The sequence below is a fragment of the Haliotis rufescens genome, unplaced genomic scaffold, assembly GCF_023055435.1.
Source record: "Haliotis rufescens isolate VD_foot unplaced genomic scaffold, xgHalRufe1.0.p SCAF_5, whole genome shotgun sequence".
NCBI classification, from domain to species: Eukaryota; Metazoa; Mollusca; class Gastropoda; order Lepetellida; family Haliotidae; genus Haliotis; species Haliotis rufescens.
This window is the reverse complement of record NW_025964223.1, coordinates 61,003,588-61,024,354: the sequence shown is the minus strand read 5'-3', so window position 1 is coordinate 61,024,354 and position 20,767 is coordinate 61,003,588. Positions and strand designations below refer to the sequence as shown.

Below are 20,767 nucleotides of genomic sequence, written 5' to 3'. Positions count from 1 at the left end.
GGTTCAGCATCCAGAAAGTTCCATGTTCTGGGATTTAAATTATGGAAATAGATTATGTCAAATTTTTCAGTCACCTCAGGTTTGGCTGCAGCGATCTTGTGTGTGTACAAATTACTTCTTCGAAATGAAATGTATGTTTACCAACATGGTTATTCTTTACAAACAGTGCTATGCGGACATTCGTATTTGAGTAAGGAAGAGCAAATCCAAACATTAGATCCTATTTTAAAACTTCATTTTTAAAACTGGCAGATTTTCAATTAAATGAATTGTTTAATATAAACTGCAAATATATTAATTATTTTTTCACATGTAGCTTAGCATGTACAATTCATTTGTTACATCTAACCTTCATTGATGTATATATTGTAATATGTCCTATGTGTAATGGAGCGGTATTAACAAAACCCTCGTTTTTTTACCAATCCATTTTCACCTTTTTTGAGGAAATGAATATGTTTAAACCATGTACTGTTAGCCATCAAAACAAGCGTGCATGGCGTGATTTTGACGTCCTCCGGGCTGATCAAGGTCGACTAGTTTCTGTTGTGCATCTTCAACAATGCTAGCGCCGTAGCCGTATTTGTAACAACACTATTAATACATAGCATCTAATAAATTACCGAGTACAATTGCACTCGTGAGTTGTAACAACAATAATAATTAATAGCACATCACCTCATGTTGTTCTTGGAATATCTAAATGAAACGTTGTTTTGTTTTCAATTATAAAAGACAAATAAATAATTATCTCGACAATATAGAATACTTCCTCCATTAGGTTCCCGGGCGTCACTTGATTTCGCTCAAGCCGTTGACTCCGTCTGTTAGAGGCAAGGGTCTATTCTGTTTTAATGAGTGAGTTGGGGTTTAACGCTGCTGTGAACAGTATTCTGTTATATCACGGCGTGTCAGCTTGATGTGGGAGGGAAGCCCGAAGTGATACAGGTCCCAGACGTTTACCACTTTGGTGAAAGCCAGGAGCTGGGACATGGTGCTGACAAACCTAGAATCTTAATCGGGGCGAAGTGGGATTCGAGACCACAATCATAGGTTTCTGGCATGCCAAAGGGACACAACTCTGCACAGCGAATTGCGGTGCCTCAGACGACTGGGCCACCCATTGCCCCTATTCTGTTTGATGCTGGAACAGCGGCAATTCACTACTAACCGAATCCCAAATTCCACAGCCATACAAAGGTAGCAATCACTACATGTCGTAAGTTAACCGCTAAACAAAGATCTGAGGACATCCAATTACGGGTCACGTCAGACCGACCTTGCGCGAACTTTGACCGACCAATGGAATGACCAATCAGAAGGCAGCTTTCTCGTGTTTTACGGCACTATTTTCAAATTGGCGACAACGCTTCGAATCATATTTTGACAAATTCTCGATTAAAAATTTGAAACCTGAACAAAAGAACATTCTGGAATCGCTAATAGATGGACTAGATTGTATGGATTCAATCGTTAAAACCGTAACTATCGTTCGGAACACCCCGTGTTAAAGTTTTCGAGGATGCATGATCAGAAATCACATTCCTACTGTCACTTATGATCTGGTAAGCGACGCTCTGATTGGTCGGATGAAAGGTCTACTGGGATGTCCTCAGATCTTTGTTTAGCGGTAGCGAGAACTAAGGTCCGATTTAAATGAGATTGTAAGTTAATGTGATAGGGATTAATAACTTCATTAAATGTTGCACTGGCGTCTGTTAGAGGAAATAATGTAAGGGTAATAACATTCTACATCTATCTACATGTAATTGGGTGTTTACTTTGTGTACATTCAGCAACAAATATGCTTTACGAGGCGACTTAATGGATCGGTTGTTCAGCTTTGGTGATTCGTGTCATCGTACCCCGACGAACGTTGATCATTGTTCAAAACATCAGTCAGTGGATTGTCTGGTCCAGAATCGAGTGCGGCGTAGAACAACAAACAAGTTGAATATGTGATACATGAGATCACATTACCGATGATTTTCCTAGTTCAGGGCCTCCGCTAGAACCTACGCAGATGACACCTGTGTTGACGCATTAGGAGAAGTCCGGGGACATCTGGTATCCCCGACCCTATTAGTACGTAACACCACCATCCTCTTTTCTCTGTGCTCGGTCATCTACCAAGTGTGTCTATCCAAGGGTCATTATAAAAATATGTACCCTTTTTATGTCAGTAATCTCTATCTTTCATAAAGTTTGAGATAGCCCTTAACTACCATCTCTAATATTTCAGTGGGGAACCAAATTAAAATATATCTTCGAACATTTATACCTTGTCAGTGCTTTATTTGCTTGTGGTAAGGTGGTATATAGTCAATAGACACCGAATGCACTTTTCAGTGAACATATTTCAGATTTTATGTCATATGCATGAGTTTTTATATTGTTATTTTAGATTATAATCTACAAAATAAATATCAGTTTCCTCTATGTTTCTATCTTTAAAAGATGAAAATAAGCACAGCATGCCTGTCTAAAAGGTTTCTGTCCTTGTTGTTACCATTTGTTTAATTAGGTGTAAGAGTTATCCATCTTTATGTATAAAGAAGGTAAATGAATGCTCCCTTATCATATCAATTCCTGTCTTCCATTTTATGACGTTTTTTTAGTCAACTGAAGAAAAACTTCTTCAAACTGGAAAAAGGTAACACCGGGCATCGCCATATGAAAGTTCAATGTCCTTGGTGTAACCTTGTTATATAGAAAACTATTTCATTTACAAAACATCCTTCCATGCAAATAGAAGAGTTCAATGCACTGGTAATGAATGTTGTGGACTACTGGCAGTCATTTGTACTTGTATTTCATGTTGACAGTGTTCGAAATACCTGCCTGCCCGACCGTCCGAGACGGGTTGATTTCAACTCGGGCTGCCAGATTTTCAAATCCCCCTGCCCGACGGTCGGGTTATATTTCATATGTGAAAATATTCTAAATATTTCCCGATGATAAGCATTAATTCACATGTAAAGATAAATGATAAAATGTAACCAAAAAGAAACCCCGTTAGCTTATCCTGAGAAACATATGATTATAGTGGGCAGGCAGGTTTTGGTCAGGGCTGGCAAGTATTTCAGCTAGCCAGTCCTGTGGTCAGGCTGAAATTTTGGGGAGTTTCATACCCTGATGTTGAATGAAAATATGTCTTTGGTGTTACTGTCCTCGGTGTTACTTGAATCACGAAAAAATGTCTATGGTGTTACTTAATATGTCCTTGGTGTAACTTAATATGTCCTTGGTGTAACTTAATATGTCCTTGGTGTTACAACAAGTCAGCAACTATTAACTTTGAATGGACAGTAGCTAAACATGAAACGACATTGAAATTACAACTCTTTAATCTTATTAACACTTAAATTTGTATTGTTATTATAACACTCTTACTTAGGCTCGGAAGAAGATAAATGTATTTGGTGTTACTAAATAAGTCCTTGGTGTTACCACAAGTCAGCAAGTAATACCTTTGAAGAGAGTGTTAATGGGTAAACATGTCTTGTACCTTTGTAATTACAACTCTTAACTCATATTTCCACTTTATGAAAACACCCTAACTTAGGTCCCTTTATAATCACTAAATGTCTTAGGTGTTATTTAATATGTCATTGGTGTTATCACAAGTCAGCAGGATTAACTTACAAAGAAGACGTTGTGAAATGGTAAGTAATGGTAATGGTAATGTCTTTGGTGTTACCAGAGGAAATTCTGAAACTGGGCCAGGTAGACACTCACAGCATGATTCTCAACAAGTACAAAGAACATGTTCAATAAATAAAGATTATTGAAACTACATCGATCATTTTGGTAATGTGTGGGACACAGTGAAAAGAAAATTATAAATGTTTTATTTTTATTTTTCACAAAGAGTGATGATCCAGGCTTTAAAACGTCAGATTCCTTTTTCTTTCCTAGGCAGAGGTAAAATATCAGTTTTACAATAAAACACTGAAAGAAATATTGTATTTATTTTTTATTTCTGCAAAAGATCGGTAACTATACTAGTTACGCCAAGTAAAATACATTTTTACTGTTTCTACGGTATATTTAAAATATTTCACAATTATGTTACTTTGTGTTGGCTTAATTTACCCAAATATTTGTTACGTTTAGATTTTTCGTTTAAGAATTTTTAAGTTATATTTTTGTTTATTCAACAGGACCAAAAGGGGTACAAATTTTGATGATAACTAGGCTGACGATAAATGATTTCAAACGTCAGTTAACTGGTTGCATGCAGAAACCATGATTGTGTATAATGATTGTGTTACTATTTGAAGGACTTTGTCCAAATTAGTAGGTGCACAACTACCGTTATGCATAATAAGAAAAAATATAGATTTGATATTTCACATTAATTCTATTAATAGTTCTATATTTAGTCACTTTATTTTAAAAAAACACAAACATGAATTTCAAGAATGCAATAATTACATGTGCGGAAACATACACTGTTTTGTTTGTTTGTTTGTTGTTTAACGCGGAACTTAGCAATATGACGGCGGGCTGTAAATAATCGGGTCTGGACCAGAAAATCCAGTGATTGACATCATGAGCATCGATCTACGCAATTGGGATGCGATGACATGCAACAACCAAGTCGGCAAGCCTGAGAACCCGATCCTGACAGTCGTCTTTACAAGCATTGCTTGCTGAAGACCAATATTCTAACCCGGATCTTCTGGTGACATACTGGTTGATGACAAGTGTACGTCTAAATCGACCTCGACTATACAGTGTAATATATGTCCATTCTGTTATGATATATACCCTGGGTCCATTCTACGCCATAGCTTCATATTGGGCCGTAATATTGCTGGAATATTGCTAAAAGCGACGTAAAATCATACTCACTCACTCGAATCACATGTCGCTGAAAATCGGCGTCCAGTCCATTAATGTTCTTTCACGACCGACTCCGTGGGTAGAGCGACTGCGCGGGTAGCGATAGGTCGATGGTATTATCCCCGGCTGCGCCATACCAAAAGACAAAGAAAGATGGGTACTTGTTGTTACCCTCCCTGCCTGGCGATCGCCATTAAGAGGATTAAACAAAGACTGGGTGGCCCGGGGACATGCGCGTCGTTGCATAAGTACAATTATCTTGAACGCGATGTTAAACTCCATTTCACCTCAACTCTTTAACAGGTTACCAAAAACAGCAACACATTTTAACATCCGATTTTCATTTTGTTTTTGTTTTTAAACAAGTTAGGGAAAGGAATTTACGGGAATCAGTAACGACATTCGGAGCAATATTCATAGTCGTGATTTTTGTTAAGAATTCCGCTATATGTTCCAGTGTACTATGATACCATCAATTTAAAGTACCGCAGAGCTAAATAAAACGAAGTCGTGTTTCGCTTTTTATTGTGACCGGTGCAATGAACCAGCTAACTGTAAGAAATTTAAATATTTTATGGCCGCTTCATTGAATACTAAAACGGCTTCGAAAGGCACAAAGACGAAGCGACGTTACTCTTACACCCCTGTTAGTTGATAATTTAGTTTTTCTTCTAAATAGTATGATAATGTTATTCATATTTTAACGCCATTTTTTTTCATTAAAATATATTCAACACGATTGCATGTACGGTACTATTTTTGTATTAATTACACTACTGACTTTTTTATGTTATTAATGGTGTAATCAGGTTATCACAATTTATCTAGTTTTTTAAAGTCGTATACTTTTCAACAAGGTTGCTAATCAGAGGCCTCTGACACAGCTGATATAGTTTCTGCAAACTCCGGTCACGGCTTTGCGACATACATCCGGTAAGGAGTATTAACTGGGTTCCTTCTACAATAGTATCTGAAAGCGCATCAGCGGATGTAAATTAGGTCAAACAAAATTTAACCTTACGCCATTTCCGGTATATGCCAAAGGTGTGTTGGATCATCAAAACAAAAGGTTTGTGGGGTTATTTGTAGCTCCTATCTTTATTGTTTGTTACCTCTCATTTGGACGTACTCGAGGGGGAGGAAATACTCCATTGTTTATAAATATGCAAGGTGTCTGAATTAAAATATGAAGGCGCGAGTTGTCAGAGATGATGCGTAGAACAAGTTTTGAACTAGGTAGATCCAACTGACTCGTTGGTGTTGATGGTTTTTCTCACTTTATAATGTTATCGTGCTGACTTGATAGCATGCAAGACAGAAATACCCAGGTGTCAAAATTAGGCCCAAAATTATACAACATACACAACATGATACACGAAGCAATTCTGTACTATGTTTGAGTGACACTTGATGTCACACTCGATGAAGATTATGACACGGTAAACATGATAACGATACGTACTTGTGAACAGATTAAGTTCACTTGAGCAGATTAGCAGGTTTTTCATCATGTTCATACGTCGAGACATTATTGGTTTGTTCTTTTAATCATGTTAATAGGTTGATCATGGTGATTGTGACATGATGAGCTAATACCAATCTCATTAAAATCAAATCTTTGTACTCGCTCCCGCCAAACAAAGATCTGAGGACATCCCATTAGGGGTCGCGTCAGAACGACCTTTCGTCCGACCAATTAGAGCGTCACTTACCAGATCATGAAAGTGACAGTCGGAACGTGTTTTCTAATCATGCAACCACGAAATATTTGACACGGGGTATTCCGAACGACAGTTACGGGTTTCATGATTATATCAATACAATCTAGGCCATCTATAAGCCATTCCAGAGTGTTCTTCTTATCAGTTTTAAATTTTTTAATCGAGAATACGTCAAAATATGTTTCGAAGAGTAGTCGCCAGTTTGAAACTAGTGTCGTAAAGCTCGTGAAAGCTGAATTCTGATTGGCTAATGATGATTTCTTGTCCATCATTTCATTGGTCGGTCAAAATTCGAGAAAGGTCGTTCTGACGTGACCCGTAATGGGATGTCCTCAGATCTTTGTTTAGCGGTAGCAAGAACTAAGATCTGATTTTAATGAGATTGAGCTAATACTAATTGAAGCAGCAGTCAGCAGTAGCGATAGAAAACTAACAGTTTTAGCCCACTAGTCCTTATAATGAGAACATATTGCAAAACCCCTAAAAAGGGCAAACTTCTGCTAGTCCTTATGAGACCTAACTATTGGGCAGTTTGGCAAGGACTACAGGACTAGTGCCAATTTCTAACACTGAGCAGTATTCAAGTTTTATGACCATGCACCATGTGCAGATACGGTACACCTACAAAATATGGGATACATATCTGACATATTTTTTTCATGCTATCAGAGACCATATAATAGAGGGACGGCCCTCACCAACAGTTTATCATAAACCATCAGCGCTACGGTCTGGCATGTAACTGATACACCTCGACCCCCCGCTGTTAACCTCCCTGTACCGCTGCAGATGCGTAATAGATGCGCAGACATTCACGACTGACCATTCTGGTAACCACTTAAACAATATTACATAATATCTGGGGTAAGAGTTAATTCCCTTAGCCGAGATTTCTCCGACTACGACCAGCAACAATCCAATAAAAGGACGTCTCTTAGCAGATAACAAAGATTTTTTTATGATATCTCTCATTAGCACATGTCAGTTGGCTGCAAATTGTTTGCTGAACATGTGTGTCTTCCGGGACATTTATTTCAATTTACATTCGCCACAGCCATAGACGACTTCATTCACTGGGACGATTTCGTCTTGGACCTAGATATGCCACTTAAAGAATTCCCACTCTTCGACCAGGGGTTGGTTTCTGATGACTCTTGGTCCATATAGAATGACGGTGATGTTACCGCTACCAAGCCGTTGGTAAATACCTACCAAAAGGTTTCACTCAAAGAAAAAGATAGGAAATGAAAATATGACGTCTGTCCATAAGCGTAAGTTTTCGAGGGTGTGTGAAGGAAAAGCCGTTCCGATATCAAAAGTATTTTATAATGTATTCTATTTGTTTTAAAAATCAGTTAATATATCTCATTTTATGCTGCAATTGTTAACTATTATAAATAAACAAATATACCAAATCTACTAAGAACGCCACAGAAAACTACGATGTGGTAAATTGCACAGGAACTCAGGAAGTGTAAATAAAACTCATTCAGAAGCAAGGAAGACACTTGTAACCAATGTTCGAAATACCTGCCTGCCCGACCGTCCTAGACGGGTTGATTTCAACTTAGGCTGCCAGATTTTCAAATCCCCCTGCCCGACGGTCGGGTTATATTTCATATGTAAAAATATTCTAAATATTTCCCGATGATAAGCATTATTTACATGATGTATTCTAGCATATTAAATACAAATCTGACCTAAAAAGTGTTTGCTATTTCTATTTTTGCATTACTTCATGTTCAATGAATTCGATTTCAAGTTTTAATTAAATTATCCTGAGAAACATATGATTATAGTGGGCAGGCAGGTTTTGTTCAGGGCTGGCAAGTATTTCAGCTAGCCAGTCCTGTGGGAGTTTCATACCCTGTTGTAACATATCACCATATTCCCGATGGTCACAAAATATATCTCCAGATTAACTTCATATCTTATAATAAGTCCAGACTAGATTTACTTGCAAAAATGCATGATCACCGACTGGTGTAAATGCTTTACTATTAGCCAGAAACTTTAGCCATATTAATGTTTTTATTTCATGAAAATTCGCTACTATTTTGTAATGCTAATAGTTCCAATGAATTAAAAATACACATTAAACTACGAGTGTTGTTCAATGAATTTTCGATGTGTCCGACAATGTGCTTCGAAGGAATCAAACGTTATTGGTTAATGCCAGTTTGGGGCTAGCAGTGATAATGGGGTTTGCCGGAGCGAGATAAGTTTTTTTCAAAGGGAGGCTACTGTTAAATTCCAAAGCAAAGAGGACGATTGTAATTTTACAATTGCTATTTAATATTACCCGATTAGTTTGATATTTCAGCATACAAATAATTAGGTATTTCAGGTAACAATATAGCTTCAACGAGCATGGTACCAGATATATACTAGTATATCGTAAACTGTAGTAACGTTTGTAGTTTCAAAATTGTTTCATCATAGTTTTCTATTTATATCTGATCAAAACTCTAACCTTGAACGAGGCATGCAACTATTACTATTAAAACAAAACAAAACAAAACATCACAAACTCTGACATATGTAAATGTATTTTTCATAGAAAAGGACAATAGGCCATCTATTTATTTTACTGAATGACACCTTCGACCTTGTTGTCTCGAACTTCTCTCCCGACGACTGCCGATATAATCCTTCTTCTTTCTTGGCATTTACAAAGCAAATGATAATTTTATAATACAAATATTTCATGTAACGGATTTTTATTTTCGTATTATGTTTTCATTGTTGTGTAAATACACAAAGTAAGTAGTACCTTCGTCATATTTACATTATTATGATTGGGTTTAGGCCCATATCATATAGCTCATAATCAATATTTACACGGCATAAAATAAATAATTGATTTAATGTAGTCATGATTAATACAGACAAAATCTACAGAAGATAACAAATAAGTAGTACTGTAGTATGTAGTATATGCGCGATATGTGATAGAAGCCTAACTGAAACAAAGTTAAACTTACGAAAAATATGCGTCTTACAAAAACAATTCTAATATCATACAATATAAGTCACTTTGTAGAATGTTTCAAACGATATATGTGGTTGATAATCACAGACAAAATGCATGTTATGTCGTCTGCTATATGGTAATTTAACCTAAAATATGTGACAAACACCAACAAATCTCAGTTGTAATGTTAACAATCTTAAGAAATACATGAGTGTAAATATATATTGTGAAATATATCTTTTACATGGGAAAAAAAGGCGACAACGATGACTGCAGTGAACACGTTTCTGCTCACTTCCGGACAGGCTGCGCAGTACAAGCTGTAGCACTGATGGTTTCGCTCATAGGCTAGAGGGCCGTCCCTCTATTATATGGTCTCTGATGCTATTAACATGATTAATATAGAAGAGGGCGATAAAGCTAAAAATTACTCTTCTTGCATTTGAATGGCTCTGCATGTTCAATATGATTAAATTAAGTTCTATCAAAGCAATTCATAAGCATTGAGAATTGGACATCAACATAGAAATATCACTGGAAAATAGAAGCTCCATAATGACATGCGCCAACCTCATCTGTGACATCCATCAACACCACATTTCAACAAACATATAGTATTTTTCATGCCTTATTCATTAAGACTGGAATTAGTGGAAACTAAAAATGACATTTACATACTATAGTATTTGATTCAGGTCGTTGTGTGGGGAGCAACCCCCTTGTTATTTTAGCGAGGCAGCTAAAAACTTAAAAACAGTTAACTGGTTACTTAGGATGTAGCCTGTGGATCTTCCTTATCAATAATTGACAGAAGGTGTCTGTGGTACTCTGTATTCTAACTGCACATCACTGTTTGCTGTATAAGTGTAAATGCTAGCATTCAAATTATATCGGGGGGAAAAGAATCAATGTTTTCTATTTTCTAATCTTTGGAACAAGTTTTCTTGTTCAAATGTGTAACAACACCTCTTGTGTTACGGACAGTGCACAATGTAGACTTTTTTGTTTTACCTTTAAGTCAATTGTATTTTCTCAAGTCAACTTTGAATGACCTCAGGTAGATGCCTGGGTCTCAAGAAGATATCTGTCAATCTGTGGAAGTTAGCTAGAACGTGTAGAAAGTTGTCATGAATATAATTTGATATACATGATATACATGTATACTCACCACGCTCACCGCCAAAAAAACAGCGAACCATAGAATCTATAGAGACGTATGTATGTTAAGAAGAGATGTTTTCGATGTGTACCAGTTAATGACAAAACTAACAATCAGTCAAGTGTCACCACAGTGTCTCTAATGTTATCACGATATGCTGTACATGATTTTCAAACTTTACATGTTATTCCTGCACGAAACAAATGACGTCACATGTGATGAGTTCATGAGCATCAGTTCACACAACATACCAGTATGTTGGCTTGTGCTTCGAACCAATCTAATATCTCTTGAATATGAGTAAGTCTTCATTTATTAACCAACATTTATGGTATTCATGTTTCTTTTGGCAGGGAGTATATATGCTGGTATACACCATTGACCAATTCCAACTAGTCTACAGCCCATTCCAGACAAGTAGTTTGTTTAAAATAACTACATTTTGGGGGAAAAACAACAAATCCTCTCGCCCCTTTCCGTTACCTGTAAGAAGACTCATCCCCCTATCGATAAATGTTATGTGCGAAAATACAACAAACCAATCAGAATGCACATAGGTCTTCTAGTACTTCTGTCAAAGAATTCCTCCGAAATAAGTTTTGATTTTACATATGTCTTGCATCTAAAAATTTACCCAAGATACAGCTGAGTGTGTTCAATCTTGCTGTATAGTCCTGATATGTTTTAAACAGCATCTGGCCTACTTATTATGTATGGGGGAAATATGCGTGAATCATTATGCAACGAGTTGACAATTCTTTTAGCTGTGCCCATTTGCACTTAGACCATGTAGATGGAACCCAGTCGCAAAAATGACCATGAGAGGGGCATGAGTCGCTATTCGTCTTGTCCCAGAATAACCCGAGTTGGTCACAAATACATTGATATTGCTGACAAGTTACCATGTCAAAAGCCTGTGTCTTTAGAAATGGTAAAGGAACACTGCTTGCCTTTTTTCTTTAGCTCTACAAATATGTTTCAGAATTGTGAGAACTACACACATCTACAGCAGACTAAGGACAGATTATAATATTAAAACAGAACAATACTACATTTGTGTGCCTGCAATGTGATCAGCTGACCAAGGGAGATAACTACAATGGCCAGCTGGAACGGAGGTGATAGGAGCAGTGATGATGATTTCATTCACCCCTCTCGTGAACCCAAATACATCATTCCGACGGTCCCACAGCCCGAGAATCTGCGTCCTGATACTGAGGATAATGTTCAGAGTCAGACGGAAGATGTGTTCAGGAACTTTATGTACCAGAGCTACAGGCAGACTCAAATACGTCAACAATACGACTCAACTCCAAGGATACATGAGTTCGTTAGCATGAATCAGGATCCTGTCAGGTAATCCAGAGATATAAGTTACCATGGTAACAAGATGAATACTTGCATTTGCTTCTCATGCTTATGAGGATAACTGATCGAGCATTAAAATGTATTTGTCTTTGATACCATATTCAATGTAATAAGCGCCCCGCTCTAATAAGACATTTGCTGATATATTGGCTGGTGAACAATCCCAATTAGCACCCATTCCGATTGATCAATGTACACAAGACTAATTTATTCATGTTTAATACACACTCGTGTGTTATATGCAGCCTTAATTATGGGCAATTAAATTCTGGAAAAATATATCTGTCGTACATAAACATTTCAGGCTGTCAGCATAACATTGAAATTTATCTTTCAACTCTGTTTTTTCACCAAAATAATATTCTAATAAGAGCCCCCTATTTCTAATTTTGAGAGTGCCCTGGGCGCTTATTACGTCAAATATGGTAATTGCTTTGGAAAATAAATATTATTCAACACAGATAACATGTTCAATAATCATGATAATTTACTCATCACGACAACTTTGAATAAGGTGTCCAAGTCATACCAAAAGACATTAATAGATGGTACTTGTTGTTACCCTGCCTGGTGCTGGGCATTAAGGGGCTAAAGCAAGGACTGGTGGGCTCGTGTCAGCATAATGTGTCTGAGTGGGATCCTTATTTTAAAGGGGCGGTCGGGTAGCCTTGTGGTTAAAGCGCTCACTCGTCACGCCGAAGACCCGGGTTCGAATCCCGACATGGGTACAATGTGTGAAGCCCATTTCTGGTGTCCCCCACCGTGATATTGCTGGAATATTGCTAAAAGCGGCGTAAAACCAAACTCACTCACTCACTCACTCCTCATTTTAAACTGTGGCATGGTATCTCAGTGGGCCAGCACTATAAAATCAGCATTAGTCCAGACTAGTACAAGCAGCCACACACACATGCATGCACGTCGCTATATAAGTGCAATAATCTTGGAAGGTAAAAGGTGCCCATGTGGATCAAATGGTCGGACTCGAGTCATCGTGTCCGGATGGCATGGATCGCTGCTTACAATATTGATCACTGGAATGTCTGACTCAATTATTTGCAGGCCGCTGCTAGGATATTGGTGAGTGCAGCTGTAAGCAACAAACAAACAAACAAGAATCCAGTCTAACTGAAACATAACCTTTGCTTGTCTTTACAGCTCTACAGCTCAGATTGGCAGGCAGCTCGCTCGTATCGGAGATGAAATCAACGATCGTTTTTCTGATGAGTTTGATGGGATGATACGAAGTCTCAAACTAGACAAAAACAGTATCTTTGATGTTTTTACAAATGTTGCCAAGAAGTAGGTATATTTTCATGATTTATCATCAAATATATTTCCAAGGGTCCTTGTGGCTTATTTCTGTAGTATTAGAGGAGTGGTCCCATTAACATTTTGTTAATATGTTGCTATGTGACAAGTATATCTTGACTTTCATGCATTTATTTACGCGCCATGTCATGTATCAACTCTCAAATACCTCTATATTTAATACTGTTTATGAAAATAAAAAAATCCTGACTCATACTAATTTGTTATCACTTCTTATTCCTGAAACATGGTGGAAACTTTTTGTGCAGTTTTCCCAATGAACAGAAGACATCTCACCCAAACACACCCAAAACCAGTCTGACACATCACTCGGTTATTTTCACCCCAGGTAGTTGGGTGTATTTTTCTTGTGCTCTTGTAATCCAAGCCATCCTTCATCAATCTGCCTTTTGCGATTAATAAATTGGCTTGGGTTACTTTTATTAAACATTACTTCTATATATTCAACAGGTATTTTTTGGATTTGGCAAAGGATTTTTCTTTAAGGCTCTTAAATTTTCCTCTTGTTTTCAACATGATAACGTGTACCTGTGTATCTCCATTCACCATCCACACCCTATTGGCTCATCTTGTGTGACACACATCTGTACTGCAGATGATAAATGTGACTTGGCAGAAGACAGGAGACCCGTGAAGATGGGGGATAGAAAGGGTCTTCAGCAACCCATGCTTGCCGTAAAAGGCGACTAACGGGATCAGGTGGTTGATGCATGGCATCTTATCCCAGTTGCGTGGAACGATGCTCATGATGTCAGTCACTGGATTGTCTGGTCCAGACTCGATTATTTACAGACCGCCGTCATATAGCTGGAATATTGCTGAGTGCAGCGTTGTGTGACCATTGCTGGAGGATTGAGCTGGGGTCGTGTGATAGCTTTCATATCATTGTTTCAGGACCATTGCTGGAGGATTGAGCTGGGTCGTGTGATAGCTTTCATATCATTGTTTCAGGACCATTGCTGGAGGATTGAGTTGGGTTGTTTTATAGCTTTTATATCATTGTTTCAGGACCATTGCTGGAGGATTGAGCTGGGGTCGTGTGATAGCTTTATTGTCGTTTGGTTTCAAGATGGTGATGAAAGTATTGCAGGACAGTACGGCTCAGGTGCCAGATTTCCTGAGCACGATCATATCAACTGTGGCTAGAGTATTCCTTCTAGAGAAAATATCACAATGGATAGCTGAGCAAGGGGGCTGGGTAAGTTTTGAAAATGATCACTGTGCCTCTTTATCATTTGCTGCATGGATCATTGCTCATAATATCAATCACTGGTCTGGATTATACTCATGGAATATGCTGAGTGGGGCTTTCAAACATTTGACAATAATTAAGTTTGGAAATTTTTGTTGGAGGGAACTGACTTTGGCACCACGCCAAAGAGTGTTGGTTAATTTTAGGGCCTGGTCAGAAAGAGTGTTACATGTATTTGGGGGTGTCAGCAAAATAAGATACGACCCATGAAGATCCAGGGTAGAATAGGTCTTCAGCAACCCATGTTGCCGTAAAAGGCAACTATGCTTGTCGTAAGAGGCGGCTAACGGGATCCGGTCGTCAGGCTCGCTGACTTGGTTGATTCATGTCATCGATCCCAATTGATGATTGATGATCAATGATGTCAATCACCGGATTGTCTAGACTCTATTTTTTACAGACCGCCATCATATAGCTGGAATATTGCTGAGTGCGGCGTTAGCTACAACAAACAAACAAACAAAATAGGATACGGTCCTAAGATTCAATTCCAGTGGCCCACCCACCCCTATAATAAATGACCAGGGCCTAAGTAACAGTTAGAAACAGAATTGAGTAATCCGTTCCACATTTAATTTTCACTGGCATATGGGGTGAATGAAACGTTCTGAGCCGAACTATGAAGGATGTGTGGTACACCCTTAGTATTGCTACCAGCCATCAGAGTGACCAGGTATCCTCTGGTGATGAAAATGGACAAAATTGGCCGACATGCTCTCATCAAGTATCTCCAAACTCCAACAGCCGTCCATGCAGAGGAGGTGTTGTCTAGGGGATGATGCTCCTTCCTTTGCCCCTAGTGGACAGCGGAGCTCAAGAGGGGGAGATGATCCAGGATCAGGAATACAAGATATGACCAATACAGGAGGCATATCGTGAGAGAGTTGAGAACAATCGGAGGAATGGACTAGGTATGATAAAGGTTTCAGCACGCTGGGTTCCAAGACTTATGATCAGACATGCTCCAGGTTCAACATCTCTCATGCGATTTTTACTTAAGAATTGACTTTCACTTTGTGTGAGTTCATTGGAGTATGAACCTTCAAAGAGTGAAGGCCAAACTGTATGAACGTCAGAGCTTGCGACACCTCGCGCTAAATGTATGAACGTCAAATCGTGTCGTTCATACACTCATGAACGTTGGATTCTCGGTCATGTGACCAGCCTCTCGTCCAATGGAAAAGCCGTATATCGTGTAAACTATTAAAAATTAAAATTAAAATTAAAAAATGATATCACTTTGAAGCAGACTCGGCTGACTTTGTTAAACGAGTTGTAACCATGGATGGGTAATAGATTCCCCACTATCAGCCAGAGACTACGCCACCGTCAAAGCAGTGGAAACATCAAACGTCTTCCCCAAAAAGAAGGAGTCAAAGCCTGTTCCAAGGATGGCTTTGGTTTTCTGATGGACTACCTTCCGAAAGGTCTGAACATGAATGGTTCTTTTATGCTAATCTGAGTGGGAATATCAAGGTTAAATCTTGTGGAAAACACACTGAAGGTAGGTTGTTCCACGAAGGCAATGCATCTGTGTACAAGTCTCCTGTAACAATGGCTTCATGACTGTGGCTATTAACTCATTGAACTTCCTCCACATTCACCAGATTTGACACCGTCAGGTTTCCACCTCATCCCAAACTTGAAGAAAGAGCTGTCTGGCAAGATTTATACAATGATGATGACGTCATTTCTGTGACGATCGTGAAGATCCGGGTTAGAGTAGTAAATGGCAACAACGCGAGATCGGGTGATCAGGCACGCTGACTTGGTTGATGCATGTCATCGTATCTCAATTGAGTGGATCGATGCTCATGATATCAATCACTGGATTGTCTGGTCCAGACTCGATTATCTACAGACCGTCGTCACATAGCTGCAATATTGCTGAGTGTGGCTTTAAAAAACAAACAAACCATTTCTGTTGTGGAGGAATTTTTACACCACCAGGAGGAAGCCTAGCTTTTTCAGCAGTTGGGTCCAGGCACTCCATCATCGTTGGCAGAAGTGTGTGGACCTCAGAGGAGATGTGAAATATTGATAGCAATCAACTGGTCCTTCACAGTTAGGCTTTGAACTTTTCAGCCACCCCTTATCACTAATTGTCACCAAATATTTGTTTTAATGATTGAATATGTCAAGGAACACGGATGGCCCAGTCGTCTAAGGTACCGCGATTCGCTGTGCTGAGTTGCGTCCCTTTGGCATGCCAGAAACCTATGATTGTGGGTTGGAATCCTGGTTCGCCCCGATTATGTTTCTAGGTTTGTCAGCACCATACCCGTGCTCGTGGGTTTCACGTCTGAGACCTGCATCACTTCTAGCTTTCCTCCCACATAAAGCTGACACGTCGTGATATAACTGGAATACTGTTAAAAGCTACGTTAAACCCAACTCACTCACTCACTCACTCACTCACTCACTCACTCACTGAATTTGTCAAAACCATATATGTGTCTCATCTTCATGCTTCAGATTGCTGCTCTGACTTTTCAACCTACAGCCAGTAACCTTGCATTGGCCATTGTGGGTTTTGCGGCAGTCACGTCCATATGTGCCGTCATTTACTACAAGACATTCGCCTGACACTTGTCATCACATCATCGTCAATGGCAACCTATAGAGAACATATTCCAACAAGATACATCTGTGTGATATTGGTTGTATATAAGCTGCGAGATTGCTGTGATTTTTGTACAGGGCACCGTGGACAAAGTGATAGGACAAGGGACAGGCAAGGGAGTGAAGATAGTGTCACGTTACAACAAGAACACGAGATAATGTCATAGTTTTTAACTCAGTATTTTGTTATGGTCATGTTACAAGAGTTATGTCCCTTTGGCAGTTGTTACACATTATCATAGTGCTCGCCAGAAATGGTTGGTACGTTTGTTTTGACCGTAACCATGGTAACCAAATGATAGGATCTACAGGACATTGAAATTGTCGATTAAATGTTTCTGATGGGAATTGTTGCTTAACATTGATTTTTCATAATGTGCATCATGGGAGGCTGAAAAAATCAAATGGATGTTCTCAGGCTACTGAAGAGTTTGCAAGCAAGAGCCTAATTTTAAGGGGTTAAGAGAGTGTCAGTATTTTCTGGTTTTGTCGACAAGCATAATCAATTTTGTCAGGACCAATGCATTAGATTGAAATGATGAAGTTGATTTGGAGTTTGTACATTTTAGCATGAAAACCATCATCTTGTTTTGTAAGGAAAATATGACAATCTGTCAATATGCTCATGCAGAAAGGATTCTGTTAAATATTCCACTCAACATTTGCTAAGGACCACACCTTTGGAGAAAGATGGCTGTTTTGGTCCTTAGCAAGTGTTGAGTAGTATGTGTGTACCAACCACTCAAATACAAAGATGTTCCAAGGTTGTAGCTTGTTCAGAAATTTTCTTGTTCAGATCTTTTATCTCATTTTCACTAGGGGGCACGGGTGGCCCAGTCGTCTAAGGCGCCGTGATTCGCTGTGCAGAGTTGCGTCCCTTGGGCACGCCAGAAACCTATGATTGTGGGTTCGAATCCCAGTTCGCCCCGATTATGTTTCTAGGTTTGTCAGCACCATACCCGTGCTCGTTGGTTTCACCGAAGTGGTAAACGTCTGAGACCTGCATCACTTCGGGCTTTCCTCCCACATTAAGCTGACACGCTGTGATATAACTGGAATAATGTTAAAAGCGGCGTTAAACCCAACTCACTCACTCACTCACTCATTTTCACTAATAATGTACAGAGGTGTGATAGACAAGTTGTTGAGGCATGGACTCGTAACACTTAGGACCCAGGTTAGATTCCTCATATGGTCGAGGTGCGAAGCAATTGACAGGAATATTGCGACAAGCTAAACCCCATCTCACACAGGCACAGTGTAGGTAGACTGTAGGAGCGATGTTCACATACTAAAGGCAACTTGAGAATTGTGATTTTTGTAATTACCCAAGTATGTTCCACCGCCTGTGTTTTAGTCAGGAATGGGGGATCATGTTTTGTTTATGTCTTATGTTCCACTCAAACAAAGAACACCCACAGCTTTAAGGCTGTGTCAGTACCCATGCATTATACCAGACACCAATCCACCATGTTTGTTTGATGCTACCAATAAAGTATTTTGTATCTACTTTGGCAATTAAACATTTCATTTACTTACGAAAGCATTAAATTCAAACCCCCTGTTCTTTTAGCGAGGCGACAAAAATGGCATCTGAAAAACATAGAAAACGTTACTAAGGAATGAGCTTGTGTGCATCCCTTACCAAGATGGTGGAAGGTGCCCGGTATACTGCATTCTTACCAACGGTGTCTGGCAGTACCCACCAGTCATGACAGATTAACTTGAAAGAAAATCAGGGGGCACGGGTGGCCCAGTCGTCTAAGGCGCTGCGATTTGCTGTGCAGAGTTGCGTCCCTTGGGCACGCCAGAAACCTATGATTGTGGGTTCGAATCCTGGTAAGCCCTGATAATGTTTCTAGGTTTGTCAGCACCATACCCCTACTTGTTGGTTTCACCGAAGTGGTAAATGTCTGAGAACTGCATCACTTCAGGCTTTCCTCCTACATTGACGCCGTGATATAACTGAAATAATGTTAAAAGCAGTGTTAAACCCAACTCACTCACTCAATCACTGAAAGAAAATCGGGTGTTATTTTATTTCTTTTGAGTAGTATATATTTGAAATGAAAGGTTATCTCAGGGTGGTAGCATTCTCATAGAAGTTTGGAACACTGCTTTATGTTTTTCAGGATGGGTTCTGCTGGTGTTTTTCTCTTGGAACAAGTCCTGAGAAATACTACCAAACACTGACCAACTGTGCTTTTAAATTGGTTAGGAACAACAGTATATATTTTCATTGATTTGAGTGATTTAAGGAATTTTTGCCAAAAATTGGTTAAAAAATGAAATGTTGTTCATTAATTCAATATTGTTCAGTGATTTTGTTATTAGTGTTCGGGGTTTAACAGAAATATAAACATGGCTGGGGTCTCATAACTCGCTGCATATTTTGTCAGAATTTTTAGCAGAATTAATAGCATCATGCGTCAGTTTATCAGAAGAACTTTTTCTGAAAGATATTGATAACCCAAATACATTGTATAACGTTGTGTCCATTCTGTTTGTTGAAACACTTCATGGAGAAAAAAAGGGGAGCTCAAAATGTATAAGAAATAATGGGTAAGAAAGAAATTTTTACACTTGCATGTGTGTCATACTGATTTTACGAAATCGGTGTAAGAATTCTCACTCGGGAAATACAAGAATTCCGACACTTGTTTTATAAAGCCAGTATGACACACATGCTCATATGATAATCTCTATGTACTTCGATGTGATTCACAGAGACAACTAGTGAATGAAGTAGGCCTTAGGTGTTTTCCTGAGTCAACTGATATGATAGGAATTGTGCCTTGCAAGACACTGTGGAGACATATCCGTACATAGATCACAAGTGTGTTGTTCAGTGTGCTTGTTGAAACATCATTTTAATGATATCTCCCTTGATGTGTGTGTATGGTCCTTGTGTCCTTTGAATTTACTGACTGATGATGATAGATATCCGGGCAGTTAAGGTGCAAGGTCAGTTTTCGTTCTCATTTCCCTGGACCTTTGGGGAAATATTTTGTATTTTTTTATGGTTGAAACTTGAAGAGTTTGTTTAATTGAATGGAATTCACTTGTTTCACTGGTGACCGTCTTCTGTCATTGTAATACTTGACATACCGTATTCGACGTAATAAGCGCCCACGGTGATATTTGCTAATGTATTGGCTGGTGAACAATCCCAATTTGCACACCTTCCGATTGATCAATGTGCGCAAGACTTATTTATTCGTGCATAATACACACTCGTGTGTTATATGCACCCTTAATTACGGGCAACTAAATTCTGGAAAAATATGTTTGTCGTGTATAAAACGCATAGACTTTTCTTTTATATCATTCAGGCTGTCAGCATAAACAACGAAATTAACCATCTTTCAACCTTTTTTTTTCACCAAAATTATATTCCAATAAGAGCCCCCTATTGCTAATTTTAAGAGTGCCCTGGGCGCTTATTACGTCGAATACAGTACCTTGAATAGGTATGTCTTCCCTGGTCCAGA

At 38.8% G+C, this 20,767-nt stretch overlaps 1 protein-coding gene across 1 annotated transcript; it reads left to right on the top strand.

The window, feature by feature from the left end:
- The first annotated feature begins 5,859 nt into the window (after positions 1-5,859).
- Positions 5,860-18,199, top strand: LOC124140358 (bcl-2 homologous antagonist/killer-like). The gene is made up of 5 exons (XM_046507910.2): positions 5,860-5,917; positions 11,685-12,058; positions 13,229-13,372; positions 14,411-14,600; positions 17,130-18,199. Exons 2-5 carry the CDS (start codon positions 11,802-11,804, stop codon positions 17,238-17,240), a joined length of 702 nt encoding a protein of 233 aa, XP_046363866.2. The 5' UTR covers positions 5,860-5,917; positions 11,685-11,801; the 3' UTR covers positions 17,241-18,199.
- Positions 18,200-20,767: the final 2,568 nt, after the last annotated feature.